Genomic DNA, 19752 nt, shown 5'->3' with positions numbered 1-19752 from the left:
TTAAAGTTTCGATGTGAACCATTTGTTTCTTTAAGCAGGCTACTAATGACTAATTGGAACACGAGCTGGCATAATATAAACACAATTATATCAAATTAGATTGAATGAAGTTGGCTTGTTTGTTAATAGACTGAAGCTCTTTTTTTCCAAGAGTCTTGACATAATCTCTCATATGAATTCTTTTTGTGACTGAACTGAACTTCATAGAAAACATGGACAAGTGTTGACGTCTACATCTTTATTCCTCTTTATGCCTTTATTTATGCCTCTTTCCAGCAACCTCCTCTAGCTCCTCTGGTGGAAACCCAAAGTGTTTCCAAGCCAGCCACGACATGCATTCCTTCCAGCGTCCCCTGTTGGACATAACCAAATTATCTCCTTTGGGAGATGTACAGGAGGCCAAACCGGATGCCCAAACCACTCCAACTGGCTCCTTTCGATGTGGAGGAGCAGTGGCTCTACTCTGAGTCTCTCCTGAATGGCAGAGCATCTCACGCCATCTCTAAGGGTGTTTTCACACTGTCAGTATTAAGGTTGGCCCATGGGAACTCTGGGCATGACTGCGATTCATTAAGGTCAATGGGAACGCAGCAGCTTCACTCAAAACAAGCGTAAAAAGGCCTCTTTGAAGAGGTGGTCTTGCTATCTGCTGTCATGGTTTCTCAGTTTGATTTGTTTTTTTACTTGTTAACTCACTCTCCTGTCATTCCAGACCCTGCCACCCTCATCAGCCAGAAATCCACTAATTCCCTTCACCTGTGCTTCCCCTGCCCAGCTCCACACCTGGTTTCCCTCATCAGCAGTTCCCCTCATATACCGGCCCATTTCCACCTTCTAGTTTGCCAGATTGTCGAGTGTTTGTGCCTCACTTTCCAGCGTTCCCGATTTTTGATCAGTTTTCTGCCTGCCTGCCTGTCTGCGACCCTGCCTGATTCCGGTTTTTGGATTTTTGCCTACCCCCTTGGATTGTTTGCCTGATCTGCCTGACTACCCGGTTTTGACCCCTGCCTGCCTTTGACCCTGATTAAAGCCTCTTGGACTCTGATTGTGTTTGGTGTCGTGCATTTGGGTTCTCTGTCTTTGAGCCGTGACAGTACAATCTGGCCAAAAGCATGAACCCAGCCGACCCAAATCCAGATCCAGTACAGCACGCGCTGTCTTCTCAGGCTGCTGCTATTCAGCGTCATGAGGAGGAACTCTCCAATGTTGCCGGAGGACTTCAGGAGTTTGCCGCTCGTCAGGACCGGTGTTTAGACGCCATCCGGGAGCAGATGAACCAGCTTTTCTCTTCGATCCGACCTCCAGCACCTGAGGCTCGGCTTCCGCCTCCAGAGCGGTACTCCGGTGAGCCACGAACATGCCGGCCGTTCCTCACTCAATGCTCTCTCCTCTTCGAGCTCCAGCCGTCTTCCTATCCGTCGGAGAGGGCCCGGGTGGCCTTCATCATTTCCCAGCTCACAGGGAGAGCCAGGGACTGGGGAACCGCGGAGTGGGAGAGGCAATCCCCGATCTGTTCCTCAGTGAAACTTTTTTCAGACGAGCTGAAGAAGGTTTTTGATCACGTTACACCGGGGAGAGAGGCGGCTCGTGGTCTCCTCACCCTGGCTCAGGGGGGACGAAGTGTGGCCGATTATTCCATTGAGTTTCGCACGGTGGCAGCTGAAAGTAAGTGGAATGCTGATTCACTCTATGATGCGTTTTATCATGGTCTCTCTGATTCAATTAAAGATGAGCTGGCAGCCAGAGATCCGCCCATCGGCCTGGATGCCCTGATCGCTCTCGCCATTCGGGTGGATGGACGCCTCAGAGAAAGGAAGAGGGAGAGAGCCCAGTCCGTCGTACTCCGGGGGTTCCCTCACCTACCGGCCGCGGTTCCGGTCTCAGCTCCCCCGTCCGCTTCTAATGATTATCCGGAGCCCATGCAGTTGGGGCGGACTCATCTCTCCTTGGCAGAACGCCAGCGCCGCCTGCGGGAAAACAGGTGCATGTACTGTGGCCAGGTTGGACATTTTGTGGCTTCCTGCCAGGTAAAAGGGCAGGCTCACCAGTAATTCCGGGGGTGCTGGTGAGCCGGATCTTTGAGTCAGAAATGCCCTCTCGCCCTTTGGTCTTTGGAAGATTGACTGTAACTGGTCAGACTCATGTGGTGACGGTCTTCATCGACTCTGGTGCCGACGCCAATTTTATGGATAGTTCCTTGGCAGCCCAATTGGGAATCAAGCGGGAGCTCCTATCCAAGCCTGTCCCGGCCAACGCAATTGATGGGCGTCGGCTCTGCTCCGTAACTCACCGCACGGCTCCGGTTCACCTTGGCATGTCAGGTAACCATCATGAAACACTTACATTTCACTTAATTCATGCACCCAGTTTACCTGTCATATTGGGTTATCCCTGGCTGAAACAACACAACCCTCACATAAACTGGTCTTCAGGGATCATTTCTCAGTGGAGCTCTCATTGCCATGCTGTCTGCCTCAGATCTGCTCTGCCTGTCACTCCCTGTAACTCCCCTTCATCTGAGTTTCCAGATTTGTCTGAGGTTCCTCCAGAGTACATGGACCTCAAGGAGGTGTTTAACAAGGCTCGTGCCTCCTCCTTGCCCCCGCATCGGCCCTACGATTGCGCAATCGACCTCCTGCCTGGCACTTCTCCACCCAGGGGCCGTATCTTCTCCCTGTCCGCTCCAGAAACCAGGGCCATGGAGAAGTACATCAATGACTCGTTGGCAGCAGGCCTCATCCGTCCATCTTCATCTCCTGCTGGGGCCGGATTCTTCTTTGTGGATAAGAAGGACAGGACGCTGCGCCCCTGCATTGATTATCGTGGTCTGAACAACATTACTGTGAAGAATAGGTACCCCCTCCCACTCATCTCCTCTGCTTTTGAGCTGTTGCAGGGTGCCACGGTGTTTACCAAGCTGGACCTCAGGAATGCGTATCACCTGGTACGCATTAGGGAGGGTGACGAGTGGAAGACGGCGTTCAACACTCCCCAGGGCCACTACGAGTATTTGGTCATGCCATTCGGGCTCACTAATGCTCCTGCGGTTTTTCAGGCTCTGGTTAACGACGTCCTCAGGGACTTGCTCAATACCTGTGTTTTTGTTTATCTGGATGATATCCTCGTCTTTTCCAAGTCCAGGGAGGAGCATGTTCAGCATGTGCGAGGTGTCCTCCGCAGGCTCCTGGAGAATCACCTGTTCGTGAAAGCCGAAAAGTGCAAGTTTCACGCATCGGAGGTTTCATTCCTGGGCTCCATTATCAAGGAGGGGGGCCTCCAGATGGATCCTGCCAAGGTAAAGGCTGTTCGGGATTGGGCCTCTCCTTCCTCCCGGAAGGAACTGCAACGCTTCTTGGGCTTCGCCAATTTTTACCGGCGGTTCATAAGAAATTACAGCGCTGTGGCAGCCCCCCTCACAGCTCTCACTTCCATCAACTCCCCTTTTGTGTGGTCCCCCGAGGCGGAGAGGTCATTCGGTGAGTTGAAAGTTTTGTTCACCTCTGCTCCTATACTCACCCTCCCGGATCCCTCACTTCAGTTTCTGGTAGAAGTGGATGCATCTGATTCTGGTGTGGGGGCTGTCCTCTCTCAGCGGTCTGCTAGGGATCATAAACTTCACCCTTGTGCCTTTTTTTCGCGCAAGTTGTCTTCCGCAGAGAGGAATTACGACATCGGCAACCGTGAGTTACTAGCCGTCAAGCTGGCTTTGGAGGAGTGGCGGCATTGGCTGGAGGGGGCGGAGCTGCCGTTTGTCGTATGGACCGACCACAAAAACTTAGAGTACCTCCGTTCTGCCAAGAGACTGAACTCCCGCCAGGCCAGGTGGGCGTTGTTTTTCAATCGGTTCAATTTCACTCTCTCTTACCGCCCAGGGTCCAAGAACACAAAGGCCGATGCCCTGTCCCGCCAGTTCCAGGTCATGGAGCCCCAGGCCGCACCTGAGGGGATCCTTCCGTCTGCCTGCGTGGTTGGTGCCATTACTTGGCCTGTGGAGGACAAGGTCAAACAGGCAAGCTCTCAGTTTCCTGCCCCCAGTAATTGCCCCAATAACCTCCTCTTTGTGCCTGCCAGCCTTCGCTCTGAGGTTCTTCAGTGGGGCCATTCTTCACCCCTGGCCTGTCACCCCGGTGTCGCCCGCACCCTGGTGTTCCTTAAGCAACGGTTCTGGTGGGCTTCCATGGAGAAGGATACCAGAGAGTTTGTCGCTGCCTGTCAGGTCTGCTCCCAGAATAAGAGTCTTCGGCAGGCTCCTGCCGGCCTCTTACTTCCTCTACAAGTTCCTCATCGGCCTTGGTCCCACATCTCCCTGGATTTTGTCACCGGGCTTCCTCCCTCAGATGGTAACACTGTAATACTCACTGTGGTTGACCGTTTCTCCAAAACTGCTCACTTCATTCCATTACCCAAGCTACCATCTGCCAAACAAACTGCTGAACTGATGCTTCATCATGTGTTCCGTCTTCATGGCCTCCCCAGGGACATTGTCTCTGACCGGGGGCCCCAATTTACCTCTTGTTTTTGGCGTGAGTTTTGCAGGCTCTTGGGTGCCTCCGTCAGCCTCTCTTCAGGCTTCCACCCTCAGTCCAATGGCCAGACGGAGAGGATGAATCAGGAGATGGAGACGGCCCTGCGTTGCCTCACGTCCCGCAACCCCTCATCCTGGTCCAAGCAGCTGTTGTGGGTGGAATACGCCCACAATACCCTTCCCAGCACTGCTACTGGACTCTCACCTTTCCAGTGTTCCCGGGGATATCAGCCTCCGCTTTTCCCGACTCAGGAGGGAGAAATCAGAGTCCCATCTGTCCAGGCCTTTATTCGCAGGTGTCGGCGAACCTGGCTGCAGGCCCGCTCCACACTGCTTCGCACCTCTGACCGGTACCGTAAGGATGCTAACCGGCGTCGCGTCCCAGCCCCCCAGTACGCCCCTGGTCAGAAGGTCTGGCTTTCTACCCGGGACTTGCCATTAAGGGTGGAATCCAAAAAGCTAGCGCCCCGCTTTGTGGGTCCCTTCCCCATATCAAAGGTTATCAACCCAGCAGCCGTTCGACTACGCCTCCCTCGTTCCATGAGGGTTCATCCCACATTCCACGTTTCTCGCCTCAAGCCTGTCAAGGAGAGTCCCCTTCAACCCGCCTCCAGGCCCCCGCCGCCCCCCCGGCTCATTGGGGGTGGTCCTGTTTACACGGTGCGGCGCCTCCTTCGGTCCCGTCGCCGTGGGAGGGGCTATCAGTATCTGGTGGACTGGGAGGGCTACGGCCCTGAGGAGCGCTGCTGGGTTCCTACACAGAGGATCTTGGATCCCACTCTCATCCGGGACTTCCGCCGTGCTCATCCCGACCAGCCTGGTGGGACGTCGGGAGCCGTCCCTTGAGGGGGAGGTTCTGTCATGGTTTCTCAGTTTGATTTGTTTTTTTACTTGTTAACTCACTCTCCTGTCATTCCAGACCCTGCCACCCTCATCAGCCAGAAATCCACTAATTCCCTTCACCTGTGCTTCCCCTGCCCAGCTCCACACCTGGTTTCCCTCATCAGCAGTTCCCCTCATATACCGGCCCATTTCCACCTTCTAGTTTGCCAGATTGTCGAGTGTTTGTGCCTCACTTTCCAGCGTTCCCGATTTTTGATCAGTTTTCTGCCTGCCTGCCTGTCTGCGACCCTGCCTGATTCCGGTTTTTGGATTTTTGCCTACCCCCTTGGATTGTTTGCCTGATCTGCCTGACTACCCGGTTTTGACCCCTGCCTGCCTTTGACCCTGATTAAAGCCTCTTGGACTCTGATTGTGTTTGGTGTCGTGCATTTGGGTTCTCTGTCTTTGAGCCGTGACATCTGCGAAGTCTTATGTGTTCTGTTAGGGGCTTAAAAGCTCCGGGACCTCGATATGATCCAGTCCGCTGGGTCCACTCCACATGTTTGAGCTAAAAAGACTACAATAGAGAGCTGGGTAGTGTTTTGTGGGTTGTTAGGGACCACATAATCAAACATGGCAAAGCGATAACAACCTGGACAAATGACTTCCAGGCACAGTTGCAATCAAAGTGCAAACTATATAGTTTGTAAATCAAGTGTGAATTTGATCAGTTTGTCTAGAGCAGGGGTCGGCAACCCGCGGCTCCAGAGCTGCATGCGGCTCTTTAGCGCCGCCCTAGTGGCTTCTGGAGCTTTTTCAAAAATGTTTGACCTTTTTTTCCTTTATTCTTTTTTTTTTTTCCTTTTTTTCTCTTTTTTTTCTTCTTCTTTTCCTTTTTTCATTTTTCTTCTTTTTTCCTTTTTTTCTCTCTTTTCTTCCTTTTTCTTTTCCTTTTTAATTTCAACATTTCGACTTTTTTCTAGAATTTTTTTTCTCAAGATTGTACTTCAACATTAATCTTGACATTTCGACTTTTTTCTTGAAATTTCAACTTTTTTCCCGAAATTTCGACTTTTTTCCCAAAATTTTGACTTTTTTTCTATACATTTTGACTTTTTTCTCGACATTTCGACTTTTTTCTCAAGATTGTACTTCAATATTAATCTTGACATTTCGACTTCTTTCTCGACATTTCAACTTTTTTCTCGACATTTCAACTTTTTTCCCGAAATTTCAACTTTTTTCCCAAAATTTTGACTTTTTTCTTTACATTTGGACTTTTTTCCTCAACATTTTGACTTTTTTCTCGACATTTCGACTTTTTTCTCAAGATTGTACTTCAATATTAATCTTGATATTTCGACTTCAACATTAATCTCGACATTTCTAATGTTTTTCTCGACATTTTAACTTTTTTCTCAACATTTCGACTTTTTTCTCAACCTTTTTGCCTTTTGCCATTTGTCTTCATTCTAAGGCTGATACAAGACTTTTCATTTTTTGCGGCTCCAGACATATTTGTTTTTTGTGTTTTTGGTCCAATATGGCTCTTCCAACATTTTGGGTTGCCGACCCCTGGTCTAGAGTGATACAAATAAGCAGCACAGTAAAACATTTACAACTCCGGGTCCAATCGTGAAGTTGGCTTTGCTCGGCACCTTTTTACGACCGAGAACCATGGTTTCAGATTTGGAGGTGTTGATTCACATCCGTGCTCCTATATACTTGACTGCAAACTATTCGAGTGTGAGGTGAAGCTGAACACCCGATGAAGCCAACAGGATCACATCATCTGCAAAAAGTGGATATTTAATCCCTTGCCCCTTGGCTGAGCCTAGAAAATTCTGCCCATAAAAATGATGACCAGAACCGGTGACAGCTTCCACTTGATTCAAATCCAACATTCTACTGGCAATGTGGCCCAAACTGTTGCTCCATTTGTACAGGAACTGAATGACAATGCAGCAACGCATTAGGGCATATGTTATGGCCTTTTTCACACATTGATACAATATCCTGCAGTCTTCATGAAATGTCACTGACATACTTTGGTCAGAAATACCACAGAGACATAGAACACCAGCTCTCTTTTCAACTAAGTTTTTGGCTCAGTCCATAACAGTCTGTTTTAGGGGGTGGAGTCAGCTAACTGACCTTCCTTCACCTCTTTTTTTGCAGCATTGAATTTTGATTTGTTAGCCCCTTTAAACACAAAAATGTATGTTGTCAAGCCCAGAAAAAGGTAATTTTTTTGGTAACATGTCCCTTTAATGTTGTGACTGGTTTGTTAGTGGCGTTGGTATATAAAAGATCTGAGAATGTATTTAAAGATGTATTTGTTGAAATATCAATCTTGAGGTCAGCTAAGGTCTGGATACCTGATGGGCCTTTTTTGACAATGCAACAAAGGCCTTCCATAACAAAATCAGTGAAATGGCTTTTGAGATTCTGAAATTTTTGTTCTCAAGATCTAGTAATTGATCGGATTTCTCTAGTTGCATTGTCAAAACTGAAACACGTTTCTCTCTTTCGCTCAAACAAACACACGCGCACACACACACTTTCACACTCAGCAGTGTGCGCTGGTAGACCTACGTGTCTGTGGAGTGTCAATCGACACTTCATTAGTATATGCCCCAATTCCATTTTTGCTCTTGGCGGCCAGTTGGAAGACGTAGTTGGAGAAGGGCTTCAGGTTCTTCAGAAGGTACGAGGTGGTCGGCTCAAAGCTGACTTTCCTCTGAAAAGACAGCATCAGGTAACATGTTGACATTCTCTTCTTTCTTCTCACACTTTCATCCACTCACACACCACCCTTCATATATCATCTTCTTTCCAAGGGACCATTGAAGCACTTGTCCAATGAAAAGTTTACGCTTTAAAAGGCCAGGTATGACCAGGAGAAGGCCGTCCATGGCCTAATTAGCTCACGGTTGGACTATTGCAACACACTTTTATGTAGGAGTCTCCCAGTCTTCTCTTAACGCCTTCTATTTGTGCAAAATGCTGCTGCCGTCTTTTGACCAACAATAACAGACGCGTGCACATCACTCCTGTTCTTAACACCCTTCATTGGCTTCCAGTCCTTTAAAGATTTGATTTTAAACTTTTGATGTCTGTTTTTAAAACTCTTAATCATCTCGCACCCTTGTATTTATCCCAGCTTTTAACTGTAATTCCGGTAGAGGGTTGAGTCCTGAGGTCAAAATATAAACACTGGGGTGAAAAACTGTTTTCAGGGCTGGTTTGGATGATTGTGTTTCAATTATTTTACTTGGAATTTAGGAATCGATTAAAGGGAGTAGCCATGACAACAGGAAAGTCATTTGCAAGGGGTGTGGCTGATTGAACCTTTAATGATCAACTAACACCTGGAGTAAGACGCCAAATCACGGCAACTTGAAGAGGAACAGTCAAGGACAGAAAATGGAGATTAACAAGGAGGAGGTGTATGACATTTTTCCTGTTGATTGCCATAAGGGGGGGAGAGATTATTGATGCAAAATGGATGAGCCGGCGCTGACGTGGAGACAGCAGGAGGACTGGGAATGCAGTGTTCAGTTTTTCGCCAAGACGTGGCTGCGGAAGCATGTCCCACACTCCGATGCTTCTCGATACGGATGTTGGACAACGCGAGCAGACGGCAGACTTTGGGCCGAACAGATGTGGGGGCGACGACAGCTGGTGGCGCTTGTTGACAGCGGATAGCATGGTTTTGGACATGCTGCTGGGAGGAGCCGCCGCCTCTGCAACCCTGGTGCCGAAATGACTTTCTGTCTGTGCTGTCCCCTGTGTCACCTGCATTACCTGCCAATTCTGCATGTGACATCATCAGGACAGCCGTTCCTGGGTTACAGGCGCAACACAGCAGAGAGTCCAACAGCAGACGTCCATCAAGCCACTCTCTAGTCTCCTTCCCAGTTTGTCATCTCATGTTTATTTCAAATGTCATGCATATGTTTTTATATTATTATTATTATTATTATTATTATTATTATGATTATTAACTTATCTATATCTTACACTGCAACAATCCAATTACCCTTTTTGATGAAGTCATTCATTCTTTTATAAATCCATCCTCACCTCTTCTGTGTCGTTAACCCTTCGGTAAACCAGTTCGTACCCAGCGATCTGGCTGTCTGGGCCACCTTGGGTCGATGGTGCCACCCAGGTCAGCACGATACTGGTCTCAGACTTGGCTTCACCCTTAAACTCTGAAGGTTGGGATGGAACTGCAGAGCGGAGAAAAGACAAGACGACTTTAGAGAAAACACACCTTTTTTTCGAGATGCGCCCTTCTTAATAAGGCGAGTCGCCCTTATTAGGCATTCAAGCCTCAGCATTCTGTCCTTTTTAAAGAAAAGTACCACTAACACTTTCATCCAAACAGTAGGATTTGCTTTTGTTCTCCAGGCTGATGAAAACATGCATTTTCAGTGATACAGATGCAGAATCATCCCTCTCCAGTGTTGCTTTACCTCCAGTCTTGGCTATGATCTGCAGGTCCTGGGACAAAGGTCCATCTCCCACGGAGGTGAACGCCAGCACTCTGATATAGTAGGTCTTGTTGGGTGTCAAATCCTGAATGGTGATAAAGCTGGTGCCGCGCACCATCTGCTTCTCCCACTGAACAACACAGTCACACAACGCAGCGCATGTAAACGTCCACGTCGTCATGCACCGGTGAAAAGTAATGGCAGAGTAAAGGGAAGCCATACAGATTCAGATGCACACCTGGTTGACTGGCAGCGTGCTATCTGAGGTGTAGTAGACTCTATAACCAACAACCTGACCGTTAGGTTCCTCGGGTTCATCCCAGTGTATCATCGCTGTGGTGGCACTCAGCATCCGCCCGATGACCTGCAGAAAGAGGAGAATAAACCCGAGTGACTCAACGCAGCAGTTGAGAAGAGAGTCGTATTGTGCAACAAACCAAATCTAAACTTCATTTCTGGAAACCAGATTTGATGTAACTCCTTAATCCTGTTTCATTTTTGGGAGTCAAATTATGGAATCAACTTAGTGATGAAGTGAAACTGTGTAAATCTCTGTTGAATTTTAAAAAAATATTGAAAAGTAAAATAATTAAGGATTACAATGCTAAATGATTGGAGTATAATTTGGTTAAGCAGAACAATTTAAAGGGAAATTTCTCTTTTTGTTTCTTTTTATTGCAGATAATCTGGGTTTTCTGTTGGAAAGTACAGGGTAGGCAAATATAAGCTTTGGCTTCAGCCTATTCCTTTTTCGGTTACAGAGTTTATTATTATTTTTTGTGTGAAACTGATGAGTGTAAACTTGTATGAAAGTGTTTTGTCATTTACACACACACACACACACACACACACACACACACACACACACACACACACACACACACACACACACACACACACACACACACACACACACACACACACACACACACACACACACACACACACACACACAGTTTGAATTGCAAATAATGTAATGTAACCGAAATAAACAATTAATTCATTCATTCATTCAATCTACTTTGTCAAATTTGGAGGGCGTCCTCCTGACCTGTCGGGGGGGCGACGAGGGGGCCTGCTCGGCCGTGCGAGCCTCCACCGCCTCGCTGGAGGGGCCCTGGCCGATGGTGTTGACAGCTGCCACCCGAAAGTCGTAGTGGGAGTACGGGCTGAGGCCGCCCACGCTGTAGCGCGTCGTGGCAATGCCATCAATCTCCTTATAGGGGTCCTCCGAGCCCTTGGCACGATGCTGCAAGAAGGAAGAGACGGTGAGGGAACAGAACGGGAGCACATGCAGAAATAAATCAGCTCCCTCCCCTTAAATTTAAACATAAAATTCTACGACGTCTTACTCCAATTAAAACTAGAAGTGGAGGTTTTTTTTTTTTTTTTTAAAGACGGTTTTTAACAGTTTTTATAGTTCATTGCTACATTTAATTCACTAGAGAGCAGTCACAGGACACCAGATTTTATCTGAGCCAGCTGAGAAACTTTATTACCGCCAGGAGAGACAAGAGCCTCTTTCTTTTTACAACCCTACTTAGTGACTACAGTAAGTCTGTTAATAACAGTTTATGTTGATATAAAATTCCAGCGCTTTACCCATCTTAAGTTTGGCGTCTCAGAATCGTGCGTGCGCCTAAGGTGGTGTGTGACTGCGAAGCGTGTGCCTCTTTATGTGTTTGTTGCACACCTGTATGATGTAATAGGAGACGGGTTCAGGGTTCCCAGAGTCCCAGGTGAGGGTGATGCTCGTCGCCGTTCTCTCCGTCACCACGGGGATGCCGGGAGCCTTCGGCAGAGCTTAAGGGGAGAGAAAGGGAGCGACATCTCATCCATCAACCATTTAAAAATCAAAAGGGTAAATATAAACTAGACAAAATTCCCGGGAAATTTTGAAGTGCCACGGACTACTGCCGGATGATCGCGGGATGCACCCATGAAGGTCAAGGACTCGATACTTGGTCATTTGACACCACCCATGACTCTCTATGTCAAACCATTCAAAAGATATTGGACTATAACGTATCGGCCAATCAGAAGAAGGGGCGGGGCTAATTTGCACCAATGAGGGTCAGGGACTCGATACTTAGTCATTTGACACCACCGATGTGTCTGTATGTCAAACCATTCAAAAGATATTGGACTTTAACGTATCGGCCAATCAGAAGAAGGGGCGGGGCTAATTTGCACCAATGAGGGTCAGGGACTCGATACTTAGTCATTTGACACCACCCATGTCTCTGTATGTCAAACCATTCAAAAGATATTGGACTATAACGTATCGGCCAATCAGAAGAAGGGGCGGGGCTAATTTGCACCAATGAGGGTCAGGGACTCGATACTTAGTCATTTGACACCACCCATGTCTCTGTATGTCAAACCATTCAAAAGATATTGGACTATAACGTATCGGCCAATCAGAAGAAGGGGCGTGGCTAATTTGCACCAATGAGGGTCAGGGACTCGATACTTAGTCATTTGACACCACCCATGTCTCTGTATTTCAAACCATTCAAAAGATATTGGACTTTAACGTATCAGCCAATCAGAAGAAGGGGCGGGGCTAATTTGCACCAATGAGGGTCAGGGGCTCGATACTTAGTCATTTGACACCACCCATGTCTCTGTATGTCAAACCATTCAAAAGATATTGGACTTTAACGTATCAGCCAATCAGAAGAAGGGGCGGGGCTAATTTGCACCAATGAGTGTCAGGGGCTCGATACTTAGTCATTTGATACCACCCGTGAGTCTCTATGTCAAACCATTCAAAAGATATTGGACTATAACGTATCGGCCAATCAGAAGAAGGGGCGGGGCTAATATGTATATATAATATACAAATGTAAATATTTATATGTATAATAATAATAATAATATACATATATATCCCATGAACCTGTCCCCAGCAGGACTGGGGATCATGTAAGGTCAGGGTTCAGATTCCTCCATTATCCAAGGTAAAGTATTATGAAGTCTGCATTGAGTGGGTCATGTGACTAGTTCTGGGTCACATGACCCGGAAGTATGGTAGTGTATATTGTATTGGAATGACTCAGCTAGTTCTTCGGATTTGACAAGCCTCAAATAACTTCACCTTGTAATCAAACTGTAGCTCCTAGCAGAAAAACAAAGACATCGTGAGAGAGACAGAACCCGGAAGATTCTGACAATCTTAATTTTATTCAGATATTCCTTAAAATGTGTTAGTAACGGCAATTCGAAAACAAAAATGAGATTTTTTTGAAGAAAACGTTATTTATTATGGGAGTCAATGGAGAGAAAGACAGGATTTGGCATGGCTGTTAGTCTCCCCGTTCAAATTTTGTGCACACCACGCCTGTCAAAGTCACATTTTATGAATCACAAAACCTATGTCTATATTCTGACCAAAAATGATCTGTCTACCTTTTACGGTTTGGCCGTGAGGTCGAGTTACAAATAAAAATTATGATCATTTTTTTAAAGTCTCTCGCACTCTGATCAATTAGAACCGCACTGAAGATTTGACAAAAAAGTGATTTCCAGTCCTCGCTTGAGCGCTCATATCTTGAAAAGTGTACATTTTAGGAAAAAACAGTCCGGGGTTTAGAGAGAGAAGAGAAGTTTTCCTCCGTTTTGAAGTTTGAATGACCTTTCTACGTGCAAGTATGAGAAAGATAGGTGACTCAGAAAAAAGGTGATTTTTTTTTTTTTAACCTCATCCCACACACAGTGTGAAATGCTGCCCCATACAAATACATGGTCCCCATTAGTTTGGAAATTTGGAAATGTTTTTGCACTTCGTGCAAAAACTATTCGTGCCATCGTTCTGAAAATCCACAGGAATGTAGTTAAATTCAGGGCCTACAACTTTCTAAATCGGTTCATAATTTTTCGAGTAACGGTGTGCGAGTGGTGAGGCCCCAAAGTTGACGCAATGCGTTCCGGATGGGGCAAAAAGTGCACGTTTGTGCACGTTGCGCAAAAACGTGCACGCCAATCGCTAATAAAAGTCATACCAATCGATTCCCGATTAAGGCGCACGTTTCTACGTTTTTACTTTTTGCGTTTTCTCAAAGCTGCGGGACTAGTTACGCGCCGAAGTTTTTACGGAAGAATATGGAATAACTAGACCAAAATTCCCGGGAAATTTTGAAGTGCCACGGACTACTGCCGGATGATCGCGGGATGCACCCATGAAGGTCAAGGACTCGATACTTAGTCATTTGACACCACCCATGACTCTCTATGTCAAACCATTCAAAAGATATTGGACTATAACGTATCGGCCAATCAGAAGAAGGGGCGTGGCTAATTTGCACCAATGAGGGTCAGGGACTCGATACTTGGTCATTTGACACCACCCATGTCTCTGTATGTCAAACCATTCAAAAGATATTGGACAATAACGTATCGGCCAATCAGAAGAAGGGGCGTGGCTAATTTGCACCAATGAGGGTCAGGGACTCCATACTTAGTCATTTGACACCACCCATGTCTCTGTATGTCAAACCATTCAAAAGATATTGGACTTTAACGTATCAGCCAATCAGAAGAAGGGGCGGGGCTAATTTGCACCAATGAGGGTCAGGGACTCGATACTTAGTCATTTGACACCACCCATGTCTCTGTATGTCAAACCATTCAAAAGATATTGGACTTTAACGTATCAGCCAATCAGAAGAAGGGGCGTGGCTAATTTGCACCAATGAGGGTCAGGGACTCGATACTTAGTCATTTGACACCACCCATGTCTCTGTATGTCAAACCATTCAAAAGATATTGGACTATAACGTATCGGCCAATCAGAAGAAGGGGCGTGGCTAATTTGCACCAATGAGGGTCAGGGACTCGATACTTAGTCATTTGACACCACCCATGTCTCTGTATGTCAAACCATTCAAAAGATATTGGACTTTAACGTATCAGCCAATCAGAAGAAGGGGCGGGGCTAATTTGCACCAATGAGGGTCAGGGGCTCGATACTTAGTCATTTGATACCACCCGTGAGTCTCTATGTCAAACCATTCAAAAGATATTGGACTATAACGTATCGGCCAATCAGAAGAAGGGGCGGGGCTAATTTGCACCAATGAGGGTCAGGGGCTCGATACTTAGTCATTTGATACCACCCGTGAGTCTCTATGTCAAACCATTCAAAAGATATTGGACTATAACGTATCGGCCAATCAGAAGAAGGGGCGGGGCTAATATGTATATATAATATACAAATGTAAATATTTATATGTATAATAATAATAATATACATATATATCCCATGAACCTGTCCCCAGCAGGACTGGGGATCATGTAAGGTCAAAAGGTCAGGGTTCAGATTCCTCCATTATCCAAGGTAAAGTATTATGAAGTCTGCATTGAGTGGGTCATGTGACTAGTTCTGGGTCACATGACCCGGAAGTATGGTAGTGTATATTGTATTGGAATGACTCAGCTAGTTCTTCGGATTTGACAAGCCTCAAATAACTTCACCTTGTAAACAAACTGTAGCTCCTAGCAGAAAAACAAAGACATCGTGAGAGAGACAGAACCCGGAAGATTCTCACAATCTTAATTTTATTCAGATATTCCTTAAAATGTGTTAGTAACGGCAATTCGAAAACAAAAATGAGATTTTTTTGAAGAAATTTTTATTTAACATTGCAGTGAATGGAGAGAGAGACAGGAATTGGCATGGCTCTTAGTCTCCCCGTTTAAATTTTGTGCACACCACGCCTGTCAAAGTCACATTTTAAGAATACCAAAATGTATGTCTACATTCTGACCAAAAATTATCTGTCCAGCTTTTACGGTTCGGCCGTGAGGTCGAGTTACAAATAAAAATTATGGTCATTTTTTCAGGGTTCTGCTCACTCTGATCAATTAAAACCTCCACTCTAGATTTGAAAAAGGGGGTTTTTTAGTCCTCGCTTGAAGGCTCATATCTTGAAAAGTGTACATTTTAGGAAAAAACAGTCCGGGGTTCAGAGAGAGAAGAGAAGTTTTCCTCCGTTTTGAAGTTTGAATGACGTTTCTACGTGCAAGTATGAGAAAGATAGGTGACTCAGAAAAAAGGTGATTTTTTTTTTTTTTTAACCTTCACCGGACATTTTACACCCACAGTGTGAAATGCTGCCCCATACAAATACATGGGAAAATCTTCCCCATTAGTTTGGAAATTTGGAAATGTTTTTGCACTTCGTGCAAAAACTATTCGTGCCATCGTTCTGAAAATCCAGAGGACTGTAGTTAAATTCAGGGCCTACAACTTTCTAAATCGGTTCAGAATTTTTCGAGTAACGGTATGCGAGTGGTGAGGCCCCAAAGTTCACGCAATGCGTTCCGGATGGGGCAAAAAGTGCACGTTTGTGCACGTTGCGCAAAAACGTGCACGCCAATCGCTTATAAAAGTCATACCAATTGATTCCCGATTAAGTCGCACGTTTCTACGTTTTTACTTTTTGAGTTTTCTCAAAGCTGCGCAACTAGTTACGCGCCGAAGTTTATACGGAAGAATATGGAATAAATAATAAATAAATAACTAGACAAAATTCCCGGGAAATTTTGAAGTGCCACGGACTACTGCCGGATGATCGCGGGATGCACCCATGAAGGTCAAGGACTCGATACTTGGTCATTTGACACCACCCATGACTCTCTATGTCAAACCATTCAAAAGATATTGGACTATAACGTATCGGCCAATCAGAAGAAGGGGCGTGGCTAATTTGCACCAATGAGGGTCAGGGACTCGATACTTAGTCATTTGACACCACCCATGTCTCTGTATGTCAAACCATTCAAAAGATATTGGACTTTAACGTATCAGCCAATCAGAAGAAGGGGCGTGGCTAATTTGCACCAATGAGGGTCAGGGACTCGATACTTGGTCATTTGACACCACCCATGTCTCTGTATGTCAAACCATTCAAAAGATATTGGACTATAACGTATCGGCCAATCAGAAGAAGGGGCGTGGCTAATTTGCACCAATGAGGGTGAGGGACTCCATACTTAGTCATTTGACACCACCCATGTGTCTGTATGTCAAACCATTCAAAAGATATTGGACTTTAACGTATCAGCCAATCAGAAGAAGGGGCGGGGCTAATTTGCACCAATGAGGGTCAGGGACTCGATACTTAGTCATTTGACACCACCCATGTCTCTGTATGTCAAACCATTCAAAAGATATTGGACTTTAACGTATCAGCCAATCAGAAGAAGGGGCGTGGCTAATTTGCACCAATGAGGGTCAGGGACTCGATACTTAGTCATTTGACACCACCCATGTCTCTGTATGTCAAACCATTCAAAAGATATTGGACTTTAACGTATCAGCCAATCAGAAGAAGGGGCGGGGCTAATTTGCACCAATGAGTGTCAGGGGCTCGATACTTAGTCATTTGATACCACCCGTGAGTCTCTATGTCAAACCATTCAAAAGATATTGGACTATAACGTATCGGCCAATCACAAGAAGGGGCGGGGCTAATATGTATATATAATATACAAATGTAAATATTTATATGTATAATAATAATAATATACATATATATCCCATGAACCTGTCCCCAGCAGGACTGGGGATCATGTAAGGTCAAAAGGTCAGGGTTCAGATTCCTCCATTATCCAAGGTAAAGTATTATGAAGTCTGCATTGAGTGGGTCATGTGACTAGTTCTGGGTCACATGACCCGGAAGTATGGTAGTGTATATTGTATTGGAATGACTCAGCTAGTTCTTCGGATTTGACAAGCCTCAAATAACTTCACCTTGTAAACAAACTGTAGCTCCTAGCAGAAAAACAAAGACATCGTGAGAGAGACAGAACCCGGAAGATTCTGACAATCTTAATTTTATTCAGATATTCCTTAAAATGTGTTAGTAACGGCAATTCGAAAACAAAAATGAGATTTTTTTGAAGAAATTTTTATTTAACATTGCAGTGAATGGAGAGAGAGACAGGAATTGGCATGGCTCTTAGTCTCCCCGTTTAAATTTTGTGCACACCACGCCTGTCAAAGTCACATTTTAAGAATACCAAAATGTATGTCTACATTCTGACCAAAAATTATCTGTCCAGCTTTTACGGTTCGGCCGTGAGGTCGAGTTACAAATAAAAATTATGGTCATTTTTTCAAGGTTCTGCTCACTCTGATCAATTAAAACCTCCACTCTAGATTTGACAAAGAGTGATTTTCAGTCCTCGCTTGAGGGCTCATATCTTGAAAAGTGTACATTTTAGGAAAAAACAGTCCGGGGTTTAGAGAGAGAAGAGAAGTTTTCCTCCGTTTTGAAGTTTAAATGACGTTTCTACGTGCAAGTATGAGAAAGATAGGTGACTCCGAAAAAAGGTGATTTTTTTTTTTTTTTAACCTTCACCGGACATTTCACACCCACAGTGTGAAATGCTGCCCCATACAAATACATGGGAAAATCTTCCCCATTAGTTTGGAAATTTGGAAATGTTTTTGCACTTCGTGCAAAAACTATTCGTGCCATCGTTCTGAAAATCCACAAGACTGTAGTTAAATTCAGGGCCTACAACTTTCTAAATCGGTTCATAATTTTTCGAGTAACGGTGTGCGAGTAGTGAGGCCCCAAAGTTCACGCAATGCGTTCCGGATGGGGCAAAAAGCGCACGTTTGTGCACGTTGCGCAAAAACGTGCACGCCAATCGCTTATAAAAGTCATACCAATCGATTCCCGATTAAGTCGCACGTTTCTACGTTTTTACTTTTCGCGTTTTCTCAAAGCTCTGGGACTAGTTACGCGCCGAAGTTTATACGGAAGAATATGGAATAATAAATAAATAAATAATAAGCCTGAGCAATAGTATGAGTGCCTCGTGCTGCGCACGAGGCACTCCTCCTCCATTGAGCTTGCGCATCTCAATGGAGGAGGAGTGCCACGTGGCGCAGCCGTGGCACTAACTAGACCAAAATTCCCGGGAAATTTTGAAGTGCCACGGACTACTGCCGGATGATCGCGGGATGCACCCATGAAGGTCAAGGACTCGATACTTGGTCATATGACACCACCCATGACTCTCTATGTCAAACCATTCAAAAGATATTGGACTATAACGTATCGGCCAATCAGAAGAAGGGGCGTGGCTAATTTGCACCAATGAGGGTCAGGGACTCGATACTTGGTCATTTGACACCACCCATGTCTCTGTATGTCAAACCATTCAAAAGATATTGGACTATAACGTATCGGCCAATCAGAAGAAGGGGCGTGGCTAATTTGCACCAATGAGGGTCAGGGACTCCATACTTAGTCATTTGACACCACCCATGTCTCTGTATGTCAAACCATTCAAAAGATATTGGACTTTAACGTATCAGCCAATCAGAAGAAGTTGCGGGGCAAATTTGCACCAATGAGGGTCAGGGACTCGATACTTAGTCATTTGACACCACCCATGTCTCTGTATGTCAAACCATTCAAAAGATATTGGACTTTAACGTATCAGCCAATCAGAAGAAGGGGCGGGGCTAATTTGCACCAATGAGGGTCAGGGACTCGATACTTAGTCATTTGACACCACCCATGTCTCTGTATGTCAAACCATTCAAAAGATATTGGACTTTAACGTATCAGCCAATCAGAAGAAGGGGCGTGGCTAATTTGCACCAATGAGGGTCAGGGACTCGATACTTAGTCATTTGACACCACCCATGTCTCTGTATGTCAAACCATTCAAAAGATATTGGACTTTAACGTATCAGCCAATCAGAAGAAGGGGCGTGGCTAATTTGCACCAATGAGGGTCAGGGGCTCGATACTTAGTCATTTGATACCACCCGTGAGTCTCTATGTCAAACCATTCAAAAGATATTGGACTTTAACGTATCAGCCAATCAGAAGAAGGGGCGGGGCTAATTTGCACCAATGAGGGTCAGGGGCTCGATACTTA

General features: G+C 45.6%; 1 protein-coding gene across 13 annotated transcripts in view; it reads right to left on the bottom strand.

Annotated features, from left to right (window-relative positions):
• Positions 1-19752, bottom strand: part of LOC133425941 (receptor-type tyrosine-protein phosphatase delta-like) — a 332624-nt gene that overhangs the window by 63980 nt on the left and 248892 nt on the right. For all 13 annotated transcript variants that reach the window (XM_061716354.1, XM_061716346.1, XM_061716378.1 and 10 more), the window contains 6 exons: positions 11540-11649; positions 10898-11095; positions 10085-10210; positions 9829-9976; positions 9434-9582; positions 7943-8087 (listed from right to left, as the gene is read on the bottom strand). In XM_061716354.1, coding sequence (XP_061572338.1) covers positions 7943-8087; positions 9434-9582; positions 9829-9976; positions 10085-10210; positions 10898-11095; positions 11540-11649 — 876 coding nt within the window. The remainder of the gene's footprint in view (positions 1-7942; positions 8088-9433; positions 9583-9828; positions 9977-10084; positions 10211-10897; positions 11096-11539; positions 11650-19752) is intronic.

The sequence above is a fragment of the Cololabis saira genome, chromosome 1 (genome assembly GCF_033807715.1).
Source record: "Cololabis saira isolate AMF1-May2022 chromosome 1, fColSai1.1, whole genome shotgun sequence".
NCBI classification, from domain to species: Eukaryota; Metazoa; Chordata; class Actinopteri; order Beloniformes; family Belonidae; genus Cololabis; species Cololabis saira.
This window is presented reverse-complemented; position numbering and strand designations above follow the sequence as displayed.